Source organism: Salmo salar, chromosome ssa11 (genome assembly GCF_905237065.1).
Source record: "Salmo salar chromosome ssa11, Ssal_v3.1, whole genome shotgun sequence".
Taxonomy (NCBI): Eukaryota; Metazoa; Chordata; class Actinopteri; order Salmoniformes; family Salmonidae; genus Salmo; species Salmo salar.
In genome coordinates, this window is record NC_059452.1 from 37,112,263 (window position 1) to 37,124,093 (window position 11,831).

At 45.5% G+C, this 11,831-nt stretch overlaps 1 protein-coding gene across 1 annotated transcript in view; it reads right to left on the bottom strand.

The window, feature by feature from the left end:
- Positions 1–299: 299 nt before the first annotated feature.
- LOC106591416 (A disintegrin and metalloproteinase with thrombospondin motifs 17) overlaps positions 300–11,831 on the bottom strand; it is a 200,131-nt gene continuing 188,599 nt past the window's right edge. Inside the window, exons 23-25 of the mRNA XM_045689469.1 lie at positions 7,489–7,666; positions 3,299–7,280; positions 300–3,233 (exon numbers count right to left, since the gene is read on the bottom strand). Of these exons, the coding sequence (XP_045545425.1) occupies positions 7,129–7,280; positions 7,489–7,666 (330 nt within the window). The 3' untranslated portion in view covers positions 300–3,233; positions 3,299–7,128. The remainder of the gene's footprint in view (positions 3,234–3,298; positions 7,281–7,488; positions 7,667–11,831) is intronic.

Here is an 11,831-nt window from a genome sequence, read left to right on the forward strand (position 1 = left end):
AGAATTCTGCTGAAGCTTTCTCATTCAAGACTTCAGCCAACGCTCTCTCATAGAATTCTGCTGAAGCTTTCTCATTCAAGACTTCAGCCAACGCTCTCTCATAGAATTCTGCTGAAGCTTTCTCATTCAAGACTTCAGCCAACGCTCTCTCATAGAATTCTGCGGAAGCTTTCATCCCTAGAATTCTGCAGAAGCTGGTTGGTTCTGCATGAACCCATTTTAACTGTTTCTAAAGTCAGCGGTTTTAACAACACAAGAAAAGAGGATAAGAAAATAAATTTCAGAAACATAACATCATATTAGTCTCCATGTAAAATCACATTTTATTATGTCAAAAATAAAACGAATCAACTTGCAGTAGACTTTAAAAATATATATATTTCCAATCATTCAGATTTGTACTCAGATTTCTGTTAAGGTCACATTTGTCTGTGAATCTTGGAGTATCACTGTATAACAGTACAGGTATAGAATGACTATAAGGCACATTAACAAAAAAACTCAAATGGTTAAATCCCTGTAAAACAACACATTCATTTATTTAAGTGTTAACAGTTCATAACGTATTTTAAACTGAATCAGCACCATAAAATACATGTAGACGCAATTTATGTACCAAACATATGTGCAACTACAATAACATACAGTACAGGAATATTTAAGCATATTTGCACTATATCAGTAACATAGCAGTTGAAGAAGGTTGCAACAATTACTCATAAAAAAGCAGCTACTTTTCTGTATTAAATAATTAAAAAATGTTAATCCACAATTACATATGGGAAAACAGCAACAACAACAACAGAAACACAATACAGAGAACGTGAAACAAAGCTGGATTCCACAGTAGTGAATTATGTCGTCAGTTAGCACCATTCAAACCCCACAGGCTGTCTGGAGAGCCAGGACTGAGGCTTCTATTCAACACACACACACACACACCAACGGAAAGGGGTCAGAACTTTGAAATGTGATCCCACACTTGAGGTCAAGCCTCCTTTTTAACAGGAGTCATCCCCACTGCACCTGTATGGTATATTCACAGTCTCTCTAGCCACAACCACAGGGTCTCCATAGCCACAACCACAGGGTCTCCATAACCACAACCACAGGGTCTCCATAGTCACAATCACAGGGTCTCCATAACCACAACCACAGGGTCTCCATAGTCACAATCACAGGGTCTCCATAGCCACAACCACAGGGTCTCCATAGCCACAACCACAGGGTCTCCATAGCCACAACCACAGGGTCTCCATAGCCACAACTACAGGGTCTCCATAGCCACAACCACAGGGTCTCCATAGCCACAACCACAGGGTCTCCATAGCCACAACTACAGGGTCTCCATAGCCACAACCACAGGGTCTCCATAGCCACAACCACAGGGTCTCCATAGCCACAACCACAGGGTCTCCATAGCCACAACCACAGGGTCTCCATAGCCACAACTACAGGGTCTCCATAGCCACAACTACAGGGTCTCCATAGCCACAACTACAGGGTCTCCATAGCCACAACTACAGGGTCTAGGCATAAATTGGAATGGTATCATATTCTACCTGTAGGTACCAGAGTTGAAACAAGACCCACATGCCTCGGCCCCTCTATCCGTAACCAGTATCATTCAATTGCAGGCCAGGCCATAGAGTTTTATAGAGGGCCCACTTGCCATAAATCCTATTTTAGCATGGACATCACCTCACCATTGAGGAGTTACACCTTTTGAAGTAGTCAACTTGGTGGGACTTTTTCAGTCACAGAAGCCATTATGGCAACAATGCAAATATGTGCCATCTGTCTAACTCTATGGGCCGGTCTCAGCTGTTAAAAGAGATTCTCCGGTAGTTTTGTATACTTTTTAGCCAGTAGTTCCGAAAGTAGCATTCACGAGCCATAAGTGGTCCCAGAAAATCGCGTACTAAGTCGCATACAGTACGTGCAGATATGTGCACCACATCATTTCTCTCTCTCTCTCTCTCTCTCTCTCTCTCTCTCTCTCTCTCTCTCTCTCTCTCTCTCTCTCTCTCTCTCTCTATTTCTCTCTATTTCTCTCTCTCGCTATATCTCTGCTGTGTCCACTGAGCCGTTGGGCCCACCCTCCAACCTCATTGAATAACTGTGCACGCATTTGCTAGCTGTCACTCAAATATGAGGGGCTGAAGCTTATTGGCTAGAACTCAAATTGCTAGGAGGCTGGCCCACCAGGGGGGAAATGTCAGGAAAATGGCTTGGCACAGCTTCTAACTAGGAATTTCTGCCTAATTGAGGCAAGACAGTAATTCTGCTCATAGATTATGCATGTATGAACTACACATTGACACATCCAGCCCAAAGTGGGAGGGTTACAAAATACTTTCTTATTCACAAAGTACCGGAGCATGTCTTTAACCGTGATGTTTTCTTTACAAGTCTGTCTTCAAAGTGTGAACAGTGTGACCTTTTCAATGAAGATCTCACCACTGACGGCTCGTACCACAGAGACATGCATCAATTACACACACGCATGCAAACACACACACACACACACACACACACACGGTACTGCCAGGGTGGTCCTCTGTCCTACATGTTCTGAACACGTAGGTAAACAGTACCATGTTAGATTGTTTGATTGATTAATGGTTCCCTGCTCTGAAGGGTTGGGAATGTGGGACTCAGGAGCTCTGAGAGCTGGGCTGTTTGTTTTCTCTGTTCTGACCTGGGCCCATATCAGCTCTTATCCCAATACTGGGGATTCTGCCTGGGGTCTGCCTGGGGGCCAGGGTCTCTGCCTGGGGGCTTTCTGGAGGCCAGGGTCTCTGCCTGGGGGCTTCCTGGGGGCCAGGGTCTCTACCTGGGGGCTTACTGACCTGGGGGTCAGGGTCTCTACCTGGGGGACAGGGTCTCTAACTGGGGGACAGGGTCTCTACCTGAGGGTCAGGATCTCTACCTGGGGGTCAGGGTCTCCATCTGGGGGCTGCCTGGGGGTCAGGGTCTCTACCTGGGAGCCAGGGTCTCTACCTGGGGGCTGCCTGGGGGCCAGGGTCTCTACCTGGGGGTCAGGGTCTCTACCTGGGGGTCAGGGTCTCTACCTGGAGGACATGGTCTCTACCTGGGGGGCAGGGTCTCTACCTGGGGGCAGGGTCTCTACCTGGGGGTCAGGGTCTCTAACTGGGGGACAGGGTCTCTACCTGGGGGTCAGAGTCTCTAAATGGGGGACAGGGTCTCTACCTGGAGGACATGGTCTCTACCTGGGGGCAGGGTCTCTACCTGGGGCAGCTCCTGGAGGCATTCTCACCTGGGGCAGGGTCTCTACCTGGGGGACAGGGTCTCTACCTGGGGGTCAGGGTCTCTACCTGGGGGTCAGGGTCTCTAACTGGGGGACAGGGTCTCTACCTGGGGGCTGCCTGGGGGCCAGGGTCTCTACCTGGGGGCTAACTGATTAGTCATGGTGGTCTCCATAGACCACAAAGAACCAGGCCAGAAATATAGATATACACTACATAGCCTGGTAACTCTAGATCTGTTTCTGCTTCAGCCAACTCCAAGAACCAAGAGAACTAGGCCAGTGACATCGATATACACTACAGAGCTGAATGTTACGTAATACCCTTGGAAAGTGATTAAAGCGTCAATCAGCAGTTAAAACAATCAAAAAAGTCTGGAGGAATGTAACTACTCTCAAATTCATAGACCGAGCTATGGATGCAAGGACTGACCATCCATGATATGAAACTGCTCATTATAACCATGTTTCAAGGCTTTATAGTGTTTGTGGAGTAAAACAAGCATTTGGGGTTCTGATGGAGTAAGACAGTTGACCTGAGCTCATTTATAAATCAAACAATGTATGTAGCAACTGCAGATTACCCCTTTAAATCATAATCCGTAAAACGTGAACACAACTGCAGATTACCCCTTTAAATCATAATCTGTAAAACGTGAACACAACTGCAGATTACCCCTTTAAATCATAATCTGTAAAACGTGAACACAACTGCAGATTACCCCTTTAAATCATAATCTGTAAAATGTGAACACAACTCGAGACACTTCGTCATTTTTGGATAAAGAATGTCTGTGATAACTAACTGTACATTATTTACAGTCAGTTATCTACTGCACCATCCTTTTGTAGCAAACATAACGCTGCCTCCATTCATGTTTACATGTTGATGCTTGTGACGTCTACTTTTGTCACACTCATGCACAAGGGCAAGCTGTTGAAATCGGTGTAAGCCTCACATTGTGTTTGAATGATTGTTTAATAGTTAAAACCAATTTCCAGTTTGATGATGTATGGAAATGTTAACAAGCACCAGGTTTGGAGTAAGTGTAATGTTTGATGATGTATGGAAACGTTAACAAGCACCAGGTTTGGAGTAAGTGTAAAGTTTGAAACCAGAGACTAGTTTACGTCACATTTGGTACATCGTCATGATGACGCACACCTCAAGCACCAAGGGAGGACAACAGACATACACATGACACAGGGATTTTTGTTTTACAACGAACCTAACAATCTAGCTGCAACCTGCTTCACCAAGATAGCTCAGTTGGTTCATGGAGCGTAGTTGGAGTAAGGTGTTAACGACACTGGGTTGTGGGTTCCACTCACATATACAGTACTGAATACACTGTATGTGGTTAGCTGTAGGACAAAAGTAACTTAAGATACATCTAATCTTCTCTTAAGTTACACCCCCACCACTGCACTGTCTCCAACATTGGATCCTCAAGAGAGAGACAGATGCTACATGGGCTGTCCAAGGCCTTCAGGTGAGCCTAGGGAATAGTGGGTCTCCTATCGTTAGCTTGATCATTTCAATGTAGAACTACAGTACCTTACAACGGCTCCTGGCTAGTTTTAAATAACAACAACCGCCAAAAAATGACAATGACATCAACAAAAAACAGCAACAAAATGCAAGTACACCTAGTCTATCGTGGAACTAAGGGACAAATCCTAACTTGAGATCCAAACGTGGAACCAAGACTTAGCTTATGGGTTGATGTCAATGCGAAATTCACGTTATCTCAAGTCATCAAGTTACGGTTTGTCCCTAAGAGAAGAAACCAGGGTCATGTTCATTAAAGCACACAACGGAAAAAGTTTTCAAACGTTGCAACAGAAAAAAGAAAATTAGTGTTTCTTATTGAATAACTTCAAGTAGTCCCTACCTGTTTCAGTCCATCTGGTGCCTAATGAACACGAGCCAGGTCTCTTGGCCCAGTCTAGTGGCTTGGTGAATACAGGGCCAGCTGAACTAAACACAAGAGAATATGCAGTCCCACTTTATCTGAATAGTCCCCTACAGATCTACATGCTCAGATGACAAACTACCATTTGGATGTATTACATGTCAACTGCACCTCTGTTAACATGCAATAACAAAGTACTTACAGGTCTTTCAATGTACGTGTGTGTAAGTACTGTATGTATGTCACAGGCGGCTGGTGGCACCTTAATTGGGAAGGACGGGCTCATAGTAACAGATGGAACGGAATAAATGGAATGGTTTCAAACACATCAAACACATGATACCATTCCATTCACTCCATTCCAGCCATCATTATGAGCAGTCCTCCCCTCACCAGCCTCCTGTGAGGTACATACATTATATCTATGTAAGTAAGGGAAAGGGGAATGGTATCATGTATTTGATGTGTTTGAAACCATTCCATTTATTCCATTCCATCACTATGAGCCCGTCCTTCCCAATTAAGGTGCCACCAGCCGCATATTCTGCATATTCTCTTGTGTTTAGTTCAGCAGGCCCTGTATTCACCAAGCCACTGACAAGACTGGGTCAGTTGGACAACCTAGTCTGTTGTACAACTGAATGTATTCAACTGAAATGTGTCTTCCGCATTTAACCCAACCCCTCTGAATCAGAGAGGTGAGGGGGGCTGCCTTAATCGACATCTTCGGCGCCTGCCTTGGTCAGGGGCAGAACAACAGATTTTTACCTTGTCAGCTCAGGGATTTGATCCAGCAACCTTTCAGTTACTGACCCAAAGCTCTAACCACTAGGTTACCTGCCGCTCCAAGTAACATACAGTTGCTCATATTCAGCCACCCTAGCTGTATTCTTTTTCTCCACAACTTCGTGGTATCCAATTGTTAGTAGTTACTGTCTTGTCTCATCGCTGCAACTCCCATACGGACTTGGGAGAGGTGAAGGTCGAGAGCCATGCGTCCTCCGAAACACAACCCAACCTAGCCGCACTGCTTCTTAACACAGCGCGCATCTAGCAACCTGGTCAGCGTGCACTGCGCCTGGCCCGCCACAGGAGTCGCTAGTGCGCGATGAGACAAGGATATCCCTGCCGGCCAAACCCTCCCTAACCCGGACGACACTGGGCCAATTGTGCGCCGCCCCATGGGCCTCCCGGTCGCGGCCGGCAAAGACAGAGCCTGGGCTCGAACCCAGAGTCTCTGGTGGCACAGCTAGCACTGCCTTAGACCACTGCGCCACCCGGGAGGCCATGAAAATCGGACATGTTTTGATAGTTCACTGAGCATCTATAGACAATCTGACAACAATGAACTTTCCACATAAAGTGTTATCACATATGTTAACGCTAATGTTAAATCACACTGTACAAGAAACGTTGACGTGACAGGCTACCCACCGAGAGACTCCCCAGACTTCGAAGTCCCTCGCTTTGGTTTACAGCAATAAAACAAGTTAAAGAAGGTTTTCAAGTCTTCATGACAACAGCAAGCTTATGATCCCACTTGAAATGGTCTCTGCACTCATTTCCACTTTTTTCTCCAAAATTGAAAGTTCTATAACTAATAATAAGAATATGAATAATTCAGTAAAAACATCCGTAACTCTTTGCTTAAAGCCGGCCGGCATAAAGACCTGCCATGAGACTCTTACAATATATTTGTATCATCTCCTGAAGCAGTCTAAATAACAGCCATTTTGAGTCGGTTAACATGCTGATACATAGAGAGACATATCATATCATAAGCCTTATTATAACACATTATAAAGGCTCATTCATGCTTATAACGACTTACAAAGCATTATACCCGCAAGCTTTAAGTCAAGTGTTACAGAAGCATCTAAAATCGTAGCACTAGGTGAAGTGTGTGTCTGTCTGTGTACAGTATGTGTGCGAGTGCTTTCATCATTAACTCTTGCGGGGTGTTTTGTTGGCGTAGAAGTCTCTGCAGGTGTCACAGCAGCGCTGGTACCATCTCATGTCCTGGCACAGGTTCTTCTCTCGGATCACACGGCAGTACACAGTCCACTGGTCTCCTGTGCACTTGTAGGTCAGAGCAGCTGGAGAGGAACAGGGGCACAAGGACACAGGGGCCACGTCAACAGACAGAGAAACACAGTACACACATGTGCACCCACTTATGTGTACACACACACACACACACACACACACACACACACACACACACACACACACACACACACACACACACACACACACACACACACACACACACACGCACACACACACACACACAAACTATGTTACCTAATCTGGGGGAGGTGATGGTGTTGACGTTGACTTTGTCATTGCAGGCCTCCTGGTGACAGGGCCGGTAGGTGGGTGGTCTGAATACCACGGGGCAGTCATTACCGTGGCGACCTGTCACTCTGTGCATACATTGGACCACTCTGGACTGCAGGCCCTTCCCACAGGATGATGAGCACTGGAAAGATCCAATCACTTGAGTTACTTTCTCTTCCAAACTCAAGAGGAAGTATTTTGACATTGAGAGCCATTTGTAACAGTCTTCCATGTCTATGTCCTAGACTTTTTAGGACATAATCACTTCCTAATACTTTTAGCCTTCACATTTTAGGTAATTGTAATCTTCCATAGACCTAGTTGCATCCCAAATGGCACCCTGCTCCCTATATAGTGCACTACTTGTGACCAGAGCCCTATGTACCCTGGTCAGAAGAAGTGCTACATTTAAGGAAATAGGGTGCCATTGGAAACACATCCCTATTGTGTATAGGGGGCCAAATCACTTCATGACTGAATGTGAGAAGAGACTGGACCTGAATAACAGATAAAGGTGTAGTGTGGTATTTACTAGTGGTGAGATAATTCCAAACAGGCCTAATTACAGATGGAGGCTGTGTTCTATATTTGAATAGACTGATTTACGAGTCCTAAATACCCTGTCAGAGTGCTTCGTCTCAGTAGTAATATATGCTCTGAGGCTAAGATCCATCTCTGTCCTCAGGCCCTTCCCCTAGCTCCTATCTCTTCAGTTATCACAGATCTGAAAGGACTAGATAGGTCTAAGTAGCAGTATAGGTGTGTCATGAAATTGGCCTGTGGGTAAGGTTTATGACCCCCCATAAATACCTTTCTCCCTTCCCCTCTCTCTCTGACCCTACTGAAGGACTGTTAAATAGCCTTTGTTAAATATAGAGAGTCTGGGAACATCAAACAAGTGGGGGGAAAGGAACCATATTTCGGTAATAGAACCAGTTGGAAATATGCGTTGGAACTTAATGAGTATGGATGTCAGTTCGGTTGTCATCTGAGACATTATGACTGATGACAGGACGACATAAACTGTACCTGGGAAAGTCCACACATTCTAGTTATCAAATTCACATGGAATTGTTGTGCAATTTAAATGTTTGATATTGAGATTGTTTGTTAGGAGATTAAATGTAATTTTAGTTTCCAAATGAGAGAATTGGGTTTTCATAAGGAAAGTGCCCTGCTTAATCAGTGGCCCGCCCCTGTGAAGAGACAGGGGTTATAAACGATGAAACACACCCTTCTCCCCTTGCCACTATATAAGACAATGACACAAAGTAACCAGGGTTCCACTACGTGAGGTCTGCAGCCTCTGCGTTAAAAGGACACACATGTCAAGTACAGAACTAAGCCAACCTCAGCGTGAGCTTTGGTTGTGAATGGTATGAACTTTGAACTTATTCACTACAGAAGTGATACTTCCTAGCCGTTGAGTTAGCAGCGGCCGCTGTAGACGTGGGCTAGGAAAGGACGAACGACGGATCCAGTCTAACACACGACGAAGATACCACAACGTATCCAATTTACCACCAGAGACATTCTTCCGAGGACAGGAAGATCTGTTGGCCAACCCGGCCAGCATCTACGACCAACCTACCGAAGCGCAGTTCAGAGTAAATATTTATTGCATTTTCCTTTTCCAAATGGGCGGTAATTTAGAATGCATAAGATTCTGTATTTACGATAGCATAGCTGCTGTTTCTTTTGTTCCTCAGTCTTCCCGCTCTTTCATTCAAGCCCAACCCCCTTTCTTTGTGTAACAAGCTGCCATGTCGGCTCCGTCCACCAGGGACGTTTTCTGTATGACATTTGACATTTGTATTCTGTGTATATGTAATTCTGTGTGATTAGTTAGGTATTTAGTAAATAAATAATTAAACCCAATTTTGTATTTCTGATTCAACTTGTTAGCCAGGGTTCGTGAAGATAACCAAGAATTTACAACTTTCATTATGAGACTGAAAATAAGATGAGGATTAATATTGACGGTTTTTAAGAGTTTATTCGGAAGATAACGGCTCTATAAACACTCTTCCATGGTGTCCCGACTTTCTAGTTAATTACATTTACATGATTAGCGAATCAGGTGATATTAATTACAGAGAAAGAATTTTATAGGATAGCATGTCATATCACTTAATCCGGCATAGCCAAAGACACGACAGGTGTGACCACCACTTTGGCTTTTTAGGGGATGGAGCCATCACCATATTGCTTAGATCTACCCAAACCAATCAGATCTGTAAAGAACGAAGAGGTATGGGGCTTGGAGAAAGGGCTAGAGGTAAGGGGCTTGGAGAAGGGGCTGGAGGTAAGGGGCTTGGAGAGAGGGCTAGAGATAAGGGGCTTGGAGAAGGGGCTAGAGGTAAAGGGCTTGTAGAGGGGGCTAGAGGTAAGGGGCTTGGAGAAGGGGCTGGAGGTAAGGGGCTTGGAGAAGGGGCTGTAGTTAAGGTTCTTGGAGAAAGGGCTAGAGGTAAGGGGCTTGGAGAAGGGGCTAGAGGTAAAGGGCTTGGAGAGAGGGCTAGAATAAGGAGCTGGAGGTAAGGAGCTGGAGGTAAGAGGCTGGAGGTAGGGGGCTGGAGGTAAGGAGCTGGAGGTAAGGGGCTGGAGGTAGGAGCTGGAGGTAAGGGGCTAGGAGAAACAAACATGGATTGGTGCCAAAGAAAGAGGACTTTGATATTCTAAGCTCGGGAAACACCAGAGGCGACAGACAACAGATTCCCATTGTACACAGGCCTGTGTCTTGGCAGCCAACAGCTATAGTCTCGTCCAATGATTAACACTGAACAACAGTGGTTCCCAGGCCCTCAATTCAAGAGGGCGGATTTACTATTCGCTTCACAGAGAGGCAATTAGTGGAAGCCATTTCAATAGCTAAACGGCCCGGTGTTCTACCAAAGGACTTGTTGACTTGACACTGCTCTCTCCTTACTGCTGCGAGGACTGCTAAAACGATCCGATGATCATGATCCCACATCTCTATAGGTAATTAGAATGATTCTCAGAAGGTTTTTTCACCAAGCTTTCATTATCGTGATGAACATGATCACAATGAGATAAGTCTATGATATAAGGCCCTGGAGAGACACACACACACACAGAGGAAAGCACACACATACTGCCAAACACAGACACACACACAACCCACACACACACACACACACACACACACACACACACACACACACACACACACACACACACACACACACACACCACTGCTAAGACACAAACAAACAAATTAAAACACAAACAAAGAGACAGAGAGAACATTATCTGAAACATCATTAGGAGACAAGCTGATGGGGACACGATCATAGCAACACTCCCATAAGACTTTATCTGTATCCCAAATGACACCCTATCCCCTATAGAGCCCATAAGGCTTTGGTCAAAAGTAGTTCACTATAAAGGGAACAGGGTGGCATTTGGGATGTAACCTAGCTCTAATATCATAGCCACATCCCTAGAGGCATGACCTCCTCATAACTCACAACAACACCACAATTGAATCAGCAGCTTATCTGAATGATATTCTAATTCATGCTAATAGACTTATGGTCTGATAGTGGTGGGAAGAGAGGAGATGAGGAGAGCCGGTCAGTTTATTGTCCAGCGTTGGGGGAGTGGGACAGAGGAGTAATTTGAGGACTTTAAAGGGGCCATTGGGGATTCAAAGAACAACAACAATGGACACCCCACCACGTATCTGAGTCATTAGTTTTAAATTCCAGAATTCCCCTTTAACATCATTAGGAGAGAAAATGAGGTAATACATTCAGGATGGTTAGAGGGTGGGGGGGAGTAACACTATTAGCACAGGGTCAGAACAACACACCAGATATAAGCTAAATGGAGGCCAACAGTTATTCCTGTTATTAGATTTCCAAAATGAGAAACTGACCAAGACGCTGGCACCTGAATGTCCTTTCATCAGGTACGTGACATTAAAACTTTTCAGACAGAAAATGGGTGGCATGGTGGAAAGTGAAACCCATCCCCAGCTCTCTCCCAGTCCCATCTTCCCCAGCTCCATCCCCAGCTCTCTCCCAGTCCCATCTTCCCCAGCTCCATCCCCAGCTCTCTCCCAGTCCCATCTTCCCCAGCTCCATCCCCAGCTCTCTCCCAGTCCCATCTTCCCCAGCTCCATCCCCAGCTCTCTCCCAGTCCCATCTTCCCCAGCTCCATCCCCAGCTCTCTCCCAGCCCCATCTTCCCCAGCTCCATCCCCAGCTCTCTCCCAGTCCCATCTTCCCCAGCTCCATCCCCAGCTCTCTCCCAGCCCCATCTTCCCCAGCTCCATCCCCAGCTCTC